This window comes from Chironomus tepperi, unplaced genomic scaffold (assembly GCF_022539635.2).
Source record: "Chironomus tepperi strain 1889 unplaced genomic scaffold, CSIRO-AGI_Ctep_v1 contig_354, whole genome shotgun sequence".
Taxonomy (NCBI): domain Eukaryota; kingdom Metazoa; phylum Arthropoda; class Insecta; order Diptera; family Chironomidae; genus Chironomus; species Chironomus tepperi.
This window is the reverse complement of record NW_027226476.1, coordinates 433,759-450,987: the sequence shown is the minus strand read 5'-3', so window position 1 is coordinate 450,987 and position 17,229 is coordinate 433,759. Positions and strand designations below refer to the sequence as shown.

General features: G+C 30.2%; 4 protein-coding genes across 9 annotated transcripts; 2 read left to right on the top strand and 2 right to left on the bottom strand.

Annotated features, from left to right (window-relative positions):
- Positions 1 to 20: 20 nt before the first annotated feature.
- On the bottom strand, positions 21 to 6,507 carry LOC139094768 (cadherin-AgCad1-like). 4 transcript variants are annotated; one of them, XM_070645951.1, is made up of 22 exons: positions 6,444 to 6,507; positions 6,294 to 6,377; positions 5,851 to 6,233; positions 5,754 to 5,792; positions 5,559 to 5,695; positions 5,176 to 5,356; positions 4,969 to 5,053; positions 4,816 to 4,910; positions 4,399 to 4,752; positions 4,151 to 4,344; positions 3,858 to 4,086; positions 3,303 to 3,799; positions 2,946 to 3,238; positions 2,695 to 2,886; positions 2,519 to 2,634; positions 2,372 to 2,462; positions 2,181 to 2,308; positions 1,984 to 2,123; positions 1,718 to 1,928; positions 1,427 to 1,661; positions 610 to 1,369; positions 21 to 553 (listed from the first exon to the last, which is right to left on the bottom strand). In XM_070645951.1, coding segments are annotated over exons 1-22 (4,923 nt in total). In that variant the 5' UTR covers positions 6,445 to 6,507; the 3' UTR covers positions 21 to 75. The 4 variants fall into 4 exon arrangements, with proteins under 4 accessions (XP_070502052.1, XP_070502050.1, XP_070502051.1 ...); XM_070645949.1 differs by having other exon boundaries at positions 2,181 to 2,311; positions 6,444 to 6,506; XM_070645950.1 differs by having other exon boundaries at positions 2,181 to 2,311; positions 6,449 to 6,466.
- Positions 6,508 to 6,604: 97 nt separating this feature from the next.
- Rcd5 (microspherule protein Rcd5) lies at positions 6,605 to 8,328 on the bottom strand. Its single transcript, XM_070645953.1, has 3 exons — positions 8,137 to 8,328; positions 6,832 to 8,077; positions 6,605 to 6,772 (listed from the first exon to the last, which is right to left on the bottom strand). The coding sequence occupies exons 1-3, from the start codon at positions 8,190 to 8,192 to the stop codon at positions 6,680 to 6,682; spliced, it is 1,395 nt and encodes a 464-aa protein (XP_070502054.1). The 5' UTR covers positions 8,193 to 8,328; the 3' UTR covers positions 6,605 to 6,679.
- Positions 8,329 to 8,651: 323 nt separating this feature from the next.
- On the top strand, positions 8,652 to 14,136 carry LOC139094618 (putative ferric-chelate reductase 1 homolog). 3 transcript variants are annotated; one of them, XM_070645741.1, is made up of 14 exons: positions 8,652 to 8,771; positions 10,608 to 10,773; positions 10,919 to 11,282; positions 11,445 to 11,606; positions 11,884 to 11,999; positions 12,121 to 12,191; positions 12,255 to 12,371; positions 12,444 to 12,744; positions 12,806 to 12,888; positions 12,953 to 13,116; positions 13,192 to 13,230; positions 13,298 to 13,454; positions 13,526 to 13,642; positions 13,709 to 14,136. In XM_070645741.1, exons 2-14 carry the CDS (start codon positions 10,707 to 10,709, stop codon positions 13,841 to 13,843), a joined length of 1,893 nt encoding a protein of 630 aa, XP_070501842.1. In that variant the 5' UTR covers positions 8,652 to 8,771; positions 10,608 to 10,706; the 3' UTR covers positions 13,844 to 14,136. The 3 variants fall into 3 exon arrangements, with proteins under 3 accessions (XP_070501842.1, XP_070501844.1, XP_070501843.1); XM_070645743.1 differs by having other exon boundaries at positions 8,709 to 8,771; positions 10,688 to 10,773; XM_070645742.1 differs by lacking the exon at positions 8,652 to 8,771 and adding an exon at positions 10,182 to 10,256.
- A 607-nt stretch (positions 14,137 to 14,743) lies between these two features.
- On the top strand, positions 14,744 to 16,633 carry LOC139094614 (ADP-ribosylation factor-like protein 4C). Its single transcript, XM_070645735.1, has 7 exons — positions 14,744 to 14,928; positions 14,998 to 15,085; positions 15,193 to 15,261; positions 15,353 to 15,423; positions 15,828 to 15,908; positions 16,093 to 16,345; positions 16,416 to 16,633. The coding sequence occupies exons 1-7, from the start codon at positions 14,890 to 14,892 to the stop codon at positions 16,493 to 16,495; spliced, it is 681 nt and encodes a 226-aa protein (XP_070501836.1). The 5' UTR covers positions 14,744 to 14,889; the 3' UTR covers positions 16,496 to 16,633.
- Positions 16,634 to 17,229: the final 596 nt, after the last annotated feature.

The window sequence follows — 17,229 nt, the reverse complement described above, 5'->3', positions numbered from 1 at the left end:
TTAAAAAATAATTTTATATGTTTAATGTTGTATCAAATAAATTATATTTATTATCAATTATTTGCACTTAAAAATTTAAGCCTTTGTTGTACCATTAAGCTTTGAGCTTATGTTGAATATTTGATTATTTGATAAATCAGCAAAATCATCAGAATCTCTAGAATCAATACTTTTAGTTTCAAAGTCTTTAGTATCCTTAAAATCATTTATCAGAACTGGGTTGATCTGGCTACCAGATGTTCCTGCATACATATTTGTATTCGGTAATGCCTTAACATTTTTGAATTGTTGATAATCAAAGTCGTTATTCTGTTGTGACAATGCCTTAATTTGTCTGTTAAAACTTTTTCTCTGAATTGTATAAAGTGTAATCAAGGCTATTAGCAAGATGCACAATACTCCAGAAACAATTGCTAAAATTATTTCTAATAATTTACTGTCAACTTTTTCAGGGATGTTTGCATTATATGTTGGCAATCCTTTCAAAGTTAAAGCCAATCGTGTGTTTAGCGTTGACACTAATTCAGTTATAAATTGGATATCCGATGAACGTCTACAAGAAAGAAGATGTAAAATCATCTGGATAAAAATTTAAAAAAAGATATTTACTGTTCAATGTCCTCAGCACTTATTGCTTCATTGTCCTTGACAAAATGAACACGAAAATTTGTTTCTTTGTCATCAACAATCCCTGTAGATGTTTGGTACGGCAAAATATCATCGATAATGCAATCAGCCTTATATGCATCCGAAAAAATCTGGGCTAAAAGTAACTGATCTACTGCTTTTACTTCATCCACAGTATTCCTGAATGTAAATGTTACACGATTTAGATCAGCAACAATGTATATTTTAACATTTGCTGTATCTGTATGGTTAGCTAAATCACATGCTTCTACTTGAAAAGTAAAGAACCCACTCATTGTCGATTGCACTTCAAAATTTAGCAACAAATTTCCCGTAACTGAATTGACTAAGAATGCTGAATCCTTTAAATTGTTCAAATCTTCATTAGAAACTTCAATAGTGTCCTTTAATAATCTATAGGTGATAACATCATTTAAATCAGGATCTGTTGCTTCTAATGATATCAAATTCTTTCCAAGATTGTCGCGCTCTGATATTCCTACTGCATATTGCGGATATATAAAACTTGGTGGATTATCATTAACATCCTCGACATCGATCTTAATATACAGCATAGCTTTATCAGATACAAATCTTATGGCAGGCATTGTATTTTCATTACTGACAATAATCCTTATAGAATGATAATCAATGATTTCTCTATCCAACATTTTAGTCAATGTTAAAACTCTTGTTGAACTATTTAATGCAAAAAACTGTGCATCATCTGGTCTATATGAATCTATATGAAAGATTTATTTGTTGAAAGCTTTTTGTAGCTTTTTTTTAAAGAACTTACCATCAAGATAGTAAAAGACATCAAATTCTAATTCACCATTTTGAATGCCAAAATTTTTAGGATCAATTGCTTCAGGTATAATTCTAAATTCCTCGAGTCCTGTCTGATTTTCAGTAAAAATAGTAATCCATTCATTGTTTTCAAAGTATGGCTCACTAGTTTTATCGACAAATGCAAAGGAAATACTTAAAGAATCACTTCTCCAATTTCCACCGTCAAAAGCCATAACTGTTATCTACAGATTGAACTATAAGATTAAATGAATTATTTAAAGACATTTTCGATTTATACCTCATAAACTTTCTCTTCAACTGCTGATTTCAAATGCAATTCTGAATATCTTCTGTCGATCTTTTTAAATTCAAAAACGTTCTGGGGATCTGATTCAATACTAAAATCTACATCACCAAAAATCCCTGCATCATCATCAAAAGCTTCAAAGGGTGGAATTTTCGAACCATTTAGGAACACTAATGTTTTTCCAATTTCCGATGCACCATAGCTTTAAAAAATTTAAATGAATTATTTGAATTAAAGTTTGAATTTAATTGGCCTACTCTAATCTAATAATGTTATTATCCTTTGAAGGAAACTTTATTACTGGATAGTTGTAATTTAATGGATCAATCTTTATTTCATAAGATGATTTCGATGACTGACTATATCCTCCTTCAGTTTCATTTCCTCGATCCACTGCCTTCAATATTTACAAAATTATTTATGACTAAATGATTAAATCTTAGCCTGAACATACCCGAATTTTAAGACTCCATGTTCCACTAAATCCTTTCAAATCAATTCTAGTTTTTATACGACAATATTTGAAGTCATAATTTTCCAACTCAAATAAGCTTTCAAATTGTGAAATATTACGATCAACTGCTACTAAATTTAGAAAGAATTTCAATATTAGGTACGATTTTAGATAGAAATTAAAAAGTTTACTTGGTTCTAATGACAAAATTTCATATAATACTTCAGCATTAAGTCCTTCATCAATGTCAGGTGCATAGAATCTTTCGAGAATTGTCGTTGACTAAAGTGGAACTTTATTATTGATTTAAGAATTTAAAATAAAGCTTTTCATTTTACCTTTTTAATATCTTCATTCATTGGAATTAAGCCATCTAAATTTTGTGGCATTTGAGGGGCGTTGTCATTAACATCTAGTAATATAACGTGGACAATGCGTTGGATGACGTTTCTTGCTAAATTAATAAAGTTAGTTAGATGAGATATTAAGAATAAAATTTCTTATTTGTGAGTACCTCCGATTCCCAAATTATCTTCGATATAAATTGGAATGGAATAATTTGATGGTTCTGTATCTCTGTCCAAAACATTATAATCATCAAGGACTTTGACTCTCAATTCTCCAGAAGTTAAATTGATTGTGAAATATCTTTGAAGTTCAAAGTTACTTTGATAGTTTATTGTGTATTGTACGACATTATGCGGTTCTAAAAAAGTAATAGAATTTGTTTTTAAATTCATATTAAAGAGTTCAAAACTCTCTCACCATCTCGATCTAAATCAAATGCTTTTATAGTTTTTAACAGAATATCACTTGAATTTTCAAAAATTTTAATGACATCTTCAACCTCTTCTGATTCAGGAATTCTATCATTAATATCGATAATTGCGATGGATATCTGTCCAATGCTTTCCAATTCGCCATCACTAATTTTAACGGCATAATCTAAATTAAGCCGCTTAGGAATGTCACAGTCTATTACTTTGTTCATGCCGACACTTAATTCTCCTGATTTGCTTTCAATTTTAACCCATTCAGTTGTTGCATTATCATTTGGACTTTTAAATTAAAAATTTAAACTTGATACTCAATTCTTTTAAAATTAAATAAATAATCACTTACATCAGTGTAAATGTAATATCATTGTTTCCAGGTCCATCTCGATCTATAGCATTAAGAAATCCAATAAACATATCCGATTCTGATTGCTCAATCACACTTCTCTTTACTTCCAAAGTATTTCCAACAAATTCTGGTGCATTGTCATTAACATCTAGCACGAAAACCGTCAAGACTGCACTTGTTGAATTATCATTTACTTCTGTATTTAAATCAACAGCTGTAATTGTTAGGAACAAAACTTGAAATTTCTCATAATCAATAATTTTTGTAAGACTTGATTTTAAAGTTCCTTTTAATTGATTGGAATTTAATAATTCTCCAGAAATTTCAACACAATTTTCATAATCCTCTTCCAGAACATCTAATCCACTTGCAATAGATTGACTCCAATCAATAAAAATTTTTAAATTTGCTGATGTATCGGGATCATAAACTTCAATTTCATCCGTAATCAATGCATCTAATTCATTTTCAGTAACTGTTAAGAATTTTCTTGGCTGGAATTAACGAATATGATGTTCATGCATAATTATTATTTGTTTAGGCAATTCTTACCAAAATTATTGTAGGTGGGGTATCATTGACATCAATCACATTTATTTGAATCTGAGTGGAAGTTGTATGAGTAGGTTCATTCCTTGTCTGTAATTTATCTTTAGCAAATACTTGAAAAGTAAATACTGGTTGCTGTTCATAGTCAAATGTCTTGTTCAAAATTGTAGTTAATTGACCACTTTTCATATCTATATGAATTTTTTCGCCTACTTTCTCGTTCAAATAATATCTTAACAGAGATAAAAATCGGAATTAAATAGAGTGTAATGGTTAGAATGAAGCATGAATCTTACTCAATTTCATCTCCAATATCACGATCATTTGCTTTTACAAATCCAATTGTATAGTTACTTCCTGCAGTTTCATTTATACTAAATATATATTCATTAGCTTCAAACTCAGGCAGTTCGTCATTCCAGTTCAGCAAATTGACATGAAAAACTTTTTCTGAACTGTGTGATATGTTATATGCTTCAGTCGCGACAATCTTAAATTATTTGGAAAAGGTAAAAAAGGTTTCTGAATTAAAGTTAATGCTTACAGTAATATCAAAGCTTTGAAACTCAGGAACTTCAAAATCCAAAAGATTTTGATTCAAAACTGATATGGTAAATGATTGTTCCTGGTATCCATTTTGAGGTATTATGTTGAAAGCAGATGCAAATTTTTCTCGTTCTAGTCTCACATTATACATTGCATTCATGCCAAGATCAGCATCTATGATTGTAAGCTCGTTCGTATCAAATAATGTATAAAAGGTTTCTTCGTACATTTCAATGACATTCTTTGAGTCATTAAAATATACTAAAGGGATATTGTCATTTAAATCTTCAACTAATAACACAGCAGGATTGCTAATCCACGACGATTCGTTTTTACACTCATATGCTTTAATCTAAACAGAGCAACAGAGCACAAATTAGCCTTACATATTCAACAATGTTCGATGCATACGTACATGAAATGGAAAAACTTCCATTTTCAAACTGTCTCTGTCTATTGGTAGAACATGAATTATTCCTGTTGCTTCTTCGATGCTTATTAAATTTGAAACTACCGAATAAAAAAATATATGTAAGGATACGTAACGTAAGTACCGTACCTAACTTACAATCTTTGTCTTCATCAAATTCTATAGTGTAACAAATTGGATCATTGATTCCTGTGTCACCATCGATTGCTACTGCTTGGAATTCCTTTAATTATGAGAAAATTCATATAATTCCTGAGTATACAAGTCGTTAAGAAGTTAGAAATGACTAATCCATAAGGAGCAACTAACTAACTTTTTAACGGTTTAACTTTTAGAGATGTGTACCTGAGCTTCTTTTTCAAAAAACTGAGCTGACGCAAACACTCGTATCCACATTGGGGGTTTATTGGGCATATCTTGCACTTCGACAATTATGTTGAAGGAAAACTGATTATTTCCAATATCGTAAACTGTAACTCGAAATGAGTAGAAAAATCTCATGTCGTAGTAGAGAGTTTGCTTCAACCTAAAGACATTAGAATTTTAAGTTAATCGTCTTTAGATTAGAACAGTAGTGGGCACCTTTTGCGGCACACCTTGGTGGTAAGCCTTGACTGAAACCGCACACAATGTACAGTTCATGACAATTTAGAGGGACACTAGTGTGCCGCGACACACAGATTGCACACCACTGGATTAGAATTTTAAAATCTTTGTAAAATACGTACAGTAAACTATAGGTTTGCGAGTAATCGCCACTCAAACTTGAGTTAATGCTAAAATCAAATATTTCACTTTCGTTGAAATTTCCTTGAACTTCAAATCGTATAGTATTATTCAACATGCCATCAATATCCGTTACTTTCTATTTTTTTAAATTTCATTTAATATTTTGGATTGAATTAAATTATATCCTAACTTACATAGGAGCACTCTGAGACATAATTAGGGTCTGTCAATTCCTGTCGATAAATTAAGCCAATAATTATCAGGATTCAAATTTATAAAATCAATTCTTACAGGAACAATACAAGGATTCTCATAAGAAACACTTGGAGGATTATCAAAAATATTTTTAATGGTGATATCTACTGTGACGAGAACTAATCCAACTTTTAAGTCAAAAATGTATTTCCTGTTTGCCGCATTTTCATAATCTTGTGTCTTAGTCACTATCATGTCCCACCTGGTGTTATTTTTTTCAAACTTCAAACCTAGATCTATCGATTGACCTAAACTGAATGGCATAATTATTGGACTATCATTTCCACTGTACTCATTAAGATAAGCCACAGTAAATGGTGAAATAATTTCTTCATTCATAGTAATTGATACAAAGTCGTCAAATTTTAACTCTATCGTCACATCTTCTCGTTCAGTGATAAGAAACGGTGAAGCCCAGTCTGCAATATTTTTGTTTTATTTTATAATAATCCTTTAGTATTTAACTTAACTCTCTTCACCTGAGCATGCAAATTTCACTAAAAATAAAAACACTAATAAGCTCAACCGTTTATCCGGTGCCATTTTTGTTCTTGATAATATCACTATTAATTAATATTTAAAATATCATAAGGTTAGATGTACTTAAATGCAATAATTTAATACAATACTTTACTCGCTGAGGTTCAGAAAGCAAATAAAAAATTGGTGATCGATTGGCGAAATAATAAAGCTATCAAATGTTTTTGATAGTTAAACAACTCACTTCAACTGATAAGATATGAAAGAAACAATAAAACAGTCTTTGATAAATAATGAGTAATCAGAAGGCTTTTTTAAAATTACAGGGAATTTCTCTTTATTTATTTTTGCTCATTAAAATGACATTATCCCACGTTCATAAAGATTAATTTAATGGTGTTGATAATTTAGCTGATTCTAATCGGATAGCTTGAACAAGGTCTTGATTGATGAGGAAGATGAATCGTAATCCTGATATCTGTAAATTGAAATCAGGAATTATTAAATGTATCAAGTTATTGTTTTGCAAATATTTACCTCGATAACATTATTATTGTGAAGCTTTATCTTATTTCCTGTGATTATAGGAACTCCATCAACAAAAATCGGACGCTTTCCTTCGTTTACCAAGAAAAAGTCTCCATTATTTCTCATTTTTATTGTTCCTTGCTTTCTTGATACTTTATGTGATGGGCCTTCCAATGATAAATTTACATCGACCACAAAATCCTTCGAATTACGTCCTACTGTAATTTCTCTTGATCGCATTAAATACCGAACTGCTCTTCCTCTTAAAATAGCCAAAGTTTGATTATCGAATTCTGGTGATATTCCAATTCCAGTGACTGAATCAAGCATAACAGACCATCTTTGAAGTTCATTTTCTAATGTACGTATTTCCTTTTTGTTTTTACGATCAGCCAATGCTAATTCAAGTTCAAGATTCTCATCTTTATTTTCTGTCAAAATTTCATTGTCGTTTAATGTTTCTTCAAAATCCGAAAAGCTTTGCATGCCATCAGCTGAATTTGATGAAGGAATGACTTGATCATTTAGCAGCATATATTGCCTTAATAATTCCCAATGAGTCATTAGTGATTTGGGAGTTCTTGCATGATAAAATACGGTTGCATTTTTTGTCAACAATTCTTGAAATGTTTCCTCAGTCGGTGACTCTGTACTTTTTATGTTGGTAAGTATGTCCTCTTCGACCTTACTAAAGAGTGCTTTTTGCTGAATTGAAGAAATCATTTCTGGATGTAAATTTCGCATTGCACTTATTGCTATACGACTAATAGATTCGTCATACATTAATGAGTACCAACGATTTGACAATTCCTGGATTGTAAATTTGCATGAAAACTTTGTACCGCGATGAACAGTTTTTATGTCATTTGTATGCTGTATATTTATAACTAATGCTAAATCATCAGTTGGTTTGAACCTCCCCAAATCTTTTGTGCTGGTTCCTCCAAGTCGTCTCTTTGTTTTCTTGATATTTGCTTTTAAACTTCCTCGCTTACGTTCTGGAAGCATCGGTTGGTTCTGTGTATTGAATATATTTGGAGTTGTTGGAACTAATATTGGTGGAGCAGAAATCGGAGTTTCTGGAATTTGTTGCAAATTTGATGGTACTGTAATTGTTGTTGTAGGAGAATTTGTATCAACTGAGCTCGCTTGTAATGTTTGTGACTGTGTTCTTATACGTCCTTGTGGCAATCCTCCTAAACTGTATTCAACAATTTCGTCATCAAATCTCTTTCGTTTAATTGATCTATTTGAACTAAAAATTAAATTAATTTTTTTATTTTTGCTTTTTTACACTTTAAAAATTTGTAAAACCTTCTTCTTTTTCCGTCACTTCCAGCTTCAAAGCTTGCATTTATAGAACTGTCCATAATCTAAGCAATTGTCAGCAAACAATAAGTTGTTTCAAAACTTTTTCACCTATTTCTAATGAGTTTAACACAGTAAAAATAATAATTTTTTTAAAATAAATTTCGATCGTAAACAAACAATTCTAAAAGCGTAAACAAAAAATTCAAATTTATTTTGACCGTTAATTCTTTTAACAATTTTTTCCCCTTCAAAATGTCTGCAAAATGTTTTGCCTGAAACTATCGTTTTCATCTTAATTTCATCGTATCATTCCAATAATAATTGGATTTGAACTTAAAATTTATTAAAATTGCAATTCTTAAATTTTCAAAAGCTAAATTTCATTGAAAACATTTGAAAACATCATCATAAAAAGGTAGTTAAAAACAAGAGAGTAAGTAAGCTTTACTCCATGCTTTCATCTGTTGAAAACATTATTCAACATTCTTTGGATCTAAACAAAACATAAAAAATAAACACTTTGAATGAGAAAGACACAACTAATTTATTTGTTGAGATTTGTTAGTAGTGTCGTGGCAGTAAGAAAAGTATTTGCAAGCGTTCAAGAGTGATCTGTGGTTAGAAGTTAAAATATATGAGTAAGAACGTTGGAATTTCGTGTTATTATTTGTTTATTCTTTTATTTAATTATTGCCAAAAATGTTTTCTTTATAAATGAATAAGTTTATATTTAAAAAGTAGCTTTTTTCGGTGGCCTTAAACTTTTTTTTTTTTATTTTTTATTTTTTTAAAAAGTGAGTGAACTTTTTTTTCATAGTTATTGAGAATTTCTCGATTCATGAATATTTTATGACATATATGTATGTCATGCTGTTCAAATCGACCTTGTAAATACTTAGACATTATTGCAAAAATCTGTACTTAAAATACCTGTGTGCTTTAACTACTAACTATAGTTATTTTGTTTTAGAAAAAGTAAAATATTTCAAGTTTTATGGGAAATTACAGACCGAAATGAATGAATATAAATTTTTTCCATTGAATTGAGCTGTGGGGTTTTTCGCACTGTTAATAAATAGGGACAGTTTACTAATTACGTTCATTCTTTAAGTGACCCCTCTCTCCCTCTCCTCTTTGATTACTATTTTGTGAATTTATTTAATCAAAAATTATGACGAGGGCAACGAAGGAGGGGGTCTTAATAGTGACATAACTGGTGGATTATCCCATATGAGTGTTGCGTTTGTTAGATATGTAGGTGGACAAACCACCATGAATAATCAAGTGCTCCAAGAATTTACGCAAAACATTTCATTCACAATAATAAACAATTACTTTTAAGCTATTTCTTTCATTTATTTTGATGGTGTTTCTTGTTACTTTGAATAGTATGCTTGTGAATCTTTTCCCTCTATGACATCATCAACCTGTCGCTGTGCTTTTACATTAAAATAATTTTTTGATAACATTCGAGCGAGACGTTGTGTCAAATTTAATGTTTTTGCCTTCAAATGGGTTGAAAAAGATCTTTTGGTGCCGACAGGGACGTTCCTAAGTTTTACCAGTTTATAAGGCTAACGACTGTAACGCAAACAATTCTTGGTTTACGCACTCCATTAAACTCCTATGACGTTTGACATAAAGCCCAATCAATCGATTTATACAGCAATAATAAACTCATGATACAAAAAGAAATAAAATTGAGATAAGTCTTTGGAGAATTATCTTCAAGCACGTGATAAAAATAAAATTATAAATAGTGTAATTAGTAATGTGAAGCTGTGTAAACTACTTTAAAAGCTACTCGTATTAATCAAACACAGAAAATGCTAAAAACTTGATTAATCATCATTACGCATTTGAACTGCTGATTATCTGAATTACTTTTATTAAGTTAAATTGAAACATATTGGCATAGGCACGACAAAAATCTTATCAGATAATTCCTACAAACATGTTAATCAGTTTAAGTTTATAATGCTAATAAAGAGATATATCTGAAGAGGTTAAAATTTTATCGGTAAATTGACTGTAGACATTAGTTACTTGTTTAGTTGAATAGAGCAGTTTAACACAGTAAGACAAGGTGTTGTGTCATGTGTGCAATAAAAAAACATTAAAAGGTGTAATGAATGGAAATAGGAAATAAAAGTATCATTAATAAAAAATAATGTAATTTCGGCACCTCATAACGTCATTAATAAATAGTCAATCAAAATTGTGTGACTCAAGGACGTATTCATGGGAGTGCTTAGGGGTCAAAACTTTCACTTTTTTTGAGTGGTCCCTAAAATTTGTTAGGGTTTTTCGTGGATAAAATTCAAAAAAGGCCTCTAAAATTTAGCAAAATTTCTGACTACGCCCCTGGTGTGACTAGATTAGTCATTGGCATTAATCATATATGATTATTAAACAATTATACTAAGTTCGATATCGATTTTTATTAATACTTTTTGTATTTCCCCAAAACACAGGAGGTCGACGCACAACTTGTCTTTATTCTCACGATCTACATTCCTAAATTCAGTACATTTACTTCCTTATAAATTCATAGATCTACAAGTCTCGCCATCATGAATTTGATTCATATTGTATTCATAATAACTGCTCAAATTAATTTGTTGCAGTGCCTTCCACAAGGTATGTATGTTATTAAGAAACAATAAACACGATTATAGCTAGTCATTTAAATTGTTTGTTTCTGCTCATATTAATAGATACATTTATGTATGCCTTTGAATTCCTAATAAAATATTTAATACCCAAAATATCTACTTTTCATCAGGTGCCCCTCAATCAGCATGCAGCACATTAATGCCGATTCATGGAAATAATATTCCCGCATTAACATCAGAACCTTTATTTAGAATTTCGCCACAAAGCGATGTCCTTGGACAACGTCAGAAAATGAGAGTAGAAATTAATAGCGTCATTAGTGACTTGACTATAAAAGGATTTATGATTCAAGCAAGGTCACTGCAAGATGGAAGTGTAATAGGTGAATTTTCACCTCCACAAGATCGCTTAACGAAAACAATTGACTGTGGAAATGTCGGAAATACAGCAACACATTCGAGTACCGAACTCAAACGTAATGTTGTTTTGGAATGGAATGCGCCGACAGATTTCATCGGAGACATTGTTTTTAAGTATGCATGAAATCGTTCGTAAATGACGTTCAATCAATAATGGGATTTCGATTCCGTCTTGCAAATTATATGGATCTCACATTTGTTGACGTCATTTACGACGAGCTCTCATTCAACAAATGAATGAATTTTAATGCTGTTATTAACTTAATTATTATGCAGTTCCACACTTGCACAAGACTATGACAAATTTTGGGTTGGAGTGACTTCAAGTCCTCTAAGAATTGTTGCTGATGATCAAGAGATAACAAATTCAATTTCAACAACTCGTCAACCATTGAAGCCAACTTACTCATATACTACTAAGCCAACTGCTGAAAATAGGTAGGTCTATTGCTTCCTATATTTTTTTCTTTTCATTTTTTATAAGTATTAATGGATTATACAAGATTAGTATTCGTCATAATTTTATTGTGGTCACTCGAATGTATCAAATCGCATAATGTTTATGGCCATTCCAAATAAGATTTTGAATCATTTATGACGTCTGCGTTATGCATGAAATTGTATTTTTAGCATGAACAAAAATTAATTAGAACAAAAGTTTATTCAAGTCAAATGACCTTTCGCATGTCAATTCACTTTTTTTTATTGTTTGCAGTAACAATGAGGACATGATTTATAATGGATGTGGTAATACTAAAACATGCTTTGGTGTTCCTAGCAACTGTGTTCAAACACGATCCTGTGCCTCATTTACTGCTGTTAAAGTTGAAGGTATGTGAATATTTACTTACTGCAAATGAGTAATAATGCATCGATTGTTGTGTCATTAATGATATGTATAACTGAAGCTACCTGTAGGAATTAAATTCAATTTTTATTTTGATGATTGCAGGAGATAAATATGTATTTGAAATGCGATCACCACCTCGTGCTGCATATATAGCAACAGGTCTATCATCTGATGTAAGTGAATTTATTCAACTTCCTGAATGTATTGGTAAAATATGTAATCATCAATCATTTTAGGACAAAATGGGTGACGACTCTGTTGTAGAATGTATATACGACTCGGGGTCTGTACGAGCTATGGTCTCACATACAATTGTTGCGAATGGCAAATTCGATGCCCCAAGAAGTGGCGTTGTAAGTCTTTTGTTTCTTTAGAATTCATTTCAATGCTGTCAAAATGAAATCTAACAATCGTAATCTTTATAGCCCCAAAATATCGTGCAACTTAGAGAAGGTCGTTTTGAAAATGGAATGATTTATTGTCAAGTGGAACGACCAGCAGTAACGCGAGTGAACAATGTTGTATTTGATTTGTCTAAGAACACATATTACCTTTTAATGGCAAGTGGTTCAGGTTTGAGAGCCGGTTCAGTAGATTATCATGATATTAATCGCGCAGCTTCGTCAAGTGCCCTTAATTTAGCCGAAGTCGCAAATATTACTGCCAAGTCAAAATTCTTATTACGTTTTCACGGTAGCTTGATGGTATTGACATGGATTGGATCAAGTAAATTCGAATTACTCTTATGAAAATAATTCGCAAATTTATTCATGTTATTAAATTCCAGCCTCCATAGCAATTGTCATGGCACGTTACTTCAAATTAACATGGAGAAGAAGTAGCATGTGCGGAAAAGATTTGTGGTTTGCTGTTAGTCAATTCTCAATTATTAATTTCCACATTTGTTTTAAATATTTCATGGTTTTTCCCGTAGTGGCATCAATTACTCGTGATCATTACAATAGTTCTCAGCGCAGTCGCTTTCATTGTCATTTTTATTGAATTCAAAGGATGGTCACCAGCCAATACAATTCATTCCTATCTTGGTGTCACAACAACAGCTATTTGCTTCCTCCAAGCATTAATTGGTTTCTCAAGGTTAATTACTTCTTAGCAAAAAATTTTAATTATTTTTCAATGTTGACTTAACGGTGAATTTTGTGAAATTTTCAGACCGAGTCCATCTAGCAAAAATCGTCCACTTTTCAACTGGTTAGTAATATTAATTTTTTGAGCCAATTAAGCATAAGTTGCTAATAAATTGTATTTTTGCATTTAGGGTACATTGGTTTTGTGGAAATGCAGCACACATACTGTCAATTGTAACTATTTTTACATCAGTAAAACTTGAAAAAGCTGAATTACCTTCAGATGTCTTCGACGTTATTTTGGTCAGCTATGTGGTTATTCATGTGATTGCACATTTGCTATTTTCTGTAAGTTAACACGTTGAGTTAATTAAATTTTATTTACTTAATTAACATATCTCTGATAATTTCATATTTAGCTAATGGGCTGCTTGAGTGATAGAAAAGATGCACAAAAAGTAACATCATTACACATGACAGATATGAGTCAATCACCTAGAACGCAAATGATTGCAAGTGTGAAGCAAGATGCTTCGGTAAGTATTTTTTAATACTTAGATAATTAATAGCTATTGTTTCATTTTTCTTTCCTTATTTTACAGTACGCTCCATTTAGAAAATTCATCTTAGCCATTTATGCAATCTTAATCATCTTAATTGTTATTAGTTTGATAGTTCTCATCGTCCTCGCGCCTGTAAAAGATTTCAAATCATTATTTGACTTTAATAAGTCATAGAGCCACCTATCAATCGTCCCATAATTAACATGACCTAACATTGAATGTAATTGCTACAAAGTTTTTATAGATGTCTAATCATATACAAAACGATGCCTTATGTTTAGCTATTACTTAAGTTTAATTATTGGGATATGGATTAGCTTTTTTTATACGTCACAAATTTTTCTACTCAAAACATTAATGTGAACATAGATTAAATGTTAATTTTATTTTTTTATTTGTTAAAATTGTTACATAAAAAACAAAATATTGAGAAATAAAGTCGCATAGTGATCAAAACAAAAAGAAACCAGTCAATCTTCTTTTTATTGTGAAACTCCAAAAGTCATCATTATTCCAAAAACAACGCAGACGAGAGTGCATTGAATCAATCAAATTTGGTCTACACTCTATGTCAGCATACATATGATTAAAATTTTTATGTTGATCAAAAACCTAAAATTCGATCGAATAACGGTACAGAAAATAATGTTATTTGAAATATTAACAGATTTTTACCCACTCAATTTGTTTCGATTGATGAGAGAGAGACGGATCGTCCAATGTAGCTTATGAGTGAAAAATATTGTGAGAGAAATTCTAAAATTTTCAATGTTTTTCGAAATATTTTAAGATATTATTAAATAATTTGAGACATCATTATCCAATATAATATTAATTTATCAATGTAATAAGGGTTTTTAATTGCGTTTATGCAAAATCTGCAATACGGCTTTATAATAATAATATCAATGTTTATTGTTCGAAGTTCTAATATTGAATGAATCTTTATATGAAACAGGGCAAACAACTATGTTACATAAATATAATTTAAATTACAAATGACCGTTATAACATAAGAAAAATTTAGTTTGAACATAAAAGTTTTTAGAAATGCAAAATCAACATTCTGCATTATTCGCAGGAATAGTGTGTAAAAGAGAAAATGATTTTTAAGTTTAAATTAAGAAATTTTTTTAAATATTTTTGAAAATAATTAAAATAGCAATTCAAAGAATTATTTATAGTCATCGATCAAATCATATTTGTTAAATTTAATTATTATGGGTGCTAGTATTGGGAGAATTGATTCGTCTAGTCAAGTAAAATTATTTTTTTTACAAAACTCTTTTGTTGAGCATAAAAAAATTTTTCATCCTTCAAAATTCCAGCCACTTCATGTCTGTCTTTTGGGATTAGATAGTGCAGGAAAAACAACTGCTCTCTACAGAATGAAATTCGATCAATATATTAATACAGGTAGATAATTTCTTTTACAATTCCTTTTTTTGCAAGCCTTATTTCGCATTTCTTCCTTTCTATTTATAAATATTTTCATATCATTTTTTTTCTCTCTTTTTTTCCAGTACCAACAATCGGATTCAACTGTGAAAAAATTAAACTCATATCGAAAGGAATTTCATTCCTAATTTGGGGTATGCAAAAAAAAAAATCAAATTTAATTAAGACAATTTACTCTAACAGAATCCATCTTATTTATTCACAACATCATATTCATCATCTAAGATGTTGGAGGTCAAGAAAAGATTAGAGCATTATGGAAAAGTTATTGGAGATGTACAGACGGTATAATATTTGTAAGTGTATTATATATTATTATTGCCAGCTATACATAAGTATTGCATTATTTCTCCTCTCATCTCAAAAGGTAGTGTAACTGTAGGAAAATAATAGTAACTAGTTAAAATACCATTAAGATCATCGGGTGATCAGAGTGCATTTTACTTAAAGATTAAATCAAAAAGTTTAAAAAAATTGACTAAAACTTTTAAAAGTTTAACTTTAAAATTTAAAACTTTAAAATTTAAAACTTTAAGTTTAAAAATATAAAATTGAGAGAGAGAAGTTTTATGCGTAGATAATGTGTAACGACATGAGGAATCATTAATCAATCCGAGCGTGCAAAGTGAACAATTAAACACACTTGTTCTGCACAAATGCTGTAAAAAAATATAATAATAAGTAACATTCCATTTTACAGGTTGTTGATTCTTGTGATGTTGAGCGTATGGAAGAGGCAAAAATGGAATTGATGAAAACAGCTAAATGTCCAGATAATCATGTAAGACTTTTTATTACAACACTTAAAATATACAGTATATCTTTATTGTTATATTGAATGAAATTTGATTGACTTTCTCTCTCGATCTATCTCCGGAGCGACAGAAGAAAATGTTTATGACCCATATAGGTCATGTGTATACATAATTGTGATAAACAACTTTTTTTGTGTGTATACATTTTAGGGAACACCAATTTTGATATTAGCTAACAAGCAAGATCTTCCGTCAGCCAAAGATATAAACGAAATGGAAAAGTTACTCTCTTTACATGAACTCTCATCTGTATCAGCATTACACATTGTCTCAAGTTTTGAAAGTAATTCCAAAATGGAAAGAACCTCAAACACTAGTTGTAGTAGTAGCAGTAGTAGTAAAGTATCATCTGAACCCCAAAAATTATGGCACATTCAACCAGCTTGTGCAATAACTGGTGAAGGTAATTGACATTTAACTTGTATATTTATTACGACAATGGTCATTGATCTCTTATATCTCCTTGCGTGTAGGATTAACCGAAGGACTAGAACACTTATATGAGATGATTATTCGAAGAAGAAAGCTTCAAAAGCAGAAGAAGAAACGTTAAGGAATATGCTTGTCAAAATTATCAATTATTATTAACATTATCCTAACTATTTATATAATTCGTAAATATTGTACATCCTATTTTTTATTTTTAACGAAAATGAAAAAAAGAATTGTTTTATCGTTTTTATTTGCAAAACTTCGATCTTTTATTAAACAATCTTTCTTGTTCTTCATTTCAGTCAATTTAAACTTAAAAAGGCGGTCAAAACGAAATTCAATACTAATTTAATTTTTCACATCAGACATTGAGTCATAAATATTCGTTTATATTCGAAAGAAACATTTCTTCTTTTTCATCTGACGTCGGGCTATTTATTTATGTTGATCGCCAAGATTGGCAATAGTCTTACTGCCATCTATTGGTGATCATGATATTCTTTGATTGTGTCTTGGTTATTTGCGTGTATGTTCATGTCGCGTTGAGTGATCTACGATACATATCTTTTTTATATAGTCGGGTCAAAATTTATTATTGAAAATTTAAATTTGAACTTTAATTTTTTTTTAAAATTTAAACAAATATATTGAATTTTAAAATGTGAAAAATTTGTGAATTTTAAAATGTGAAAAAAAAAATTTAGAATCTTGAATTATCTTGCAAATGTCAAATAATTTAATTAATTATGAAATTTTAAATTGACAATTTTAAATAATTTAAACTTATAAATCTATTCTTTAACAAAAAAATCAATTTAAAACTACCTAACTTTAAAAATGATTTAAATAAGATAA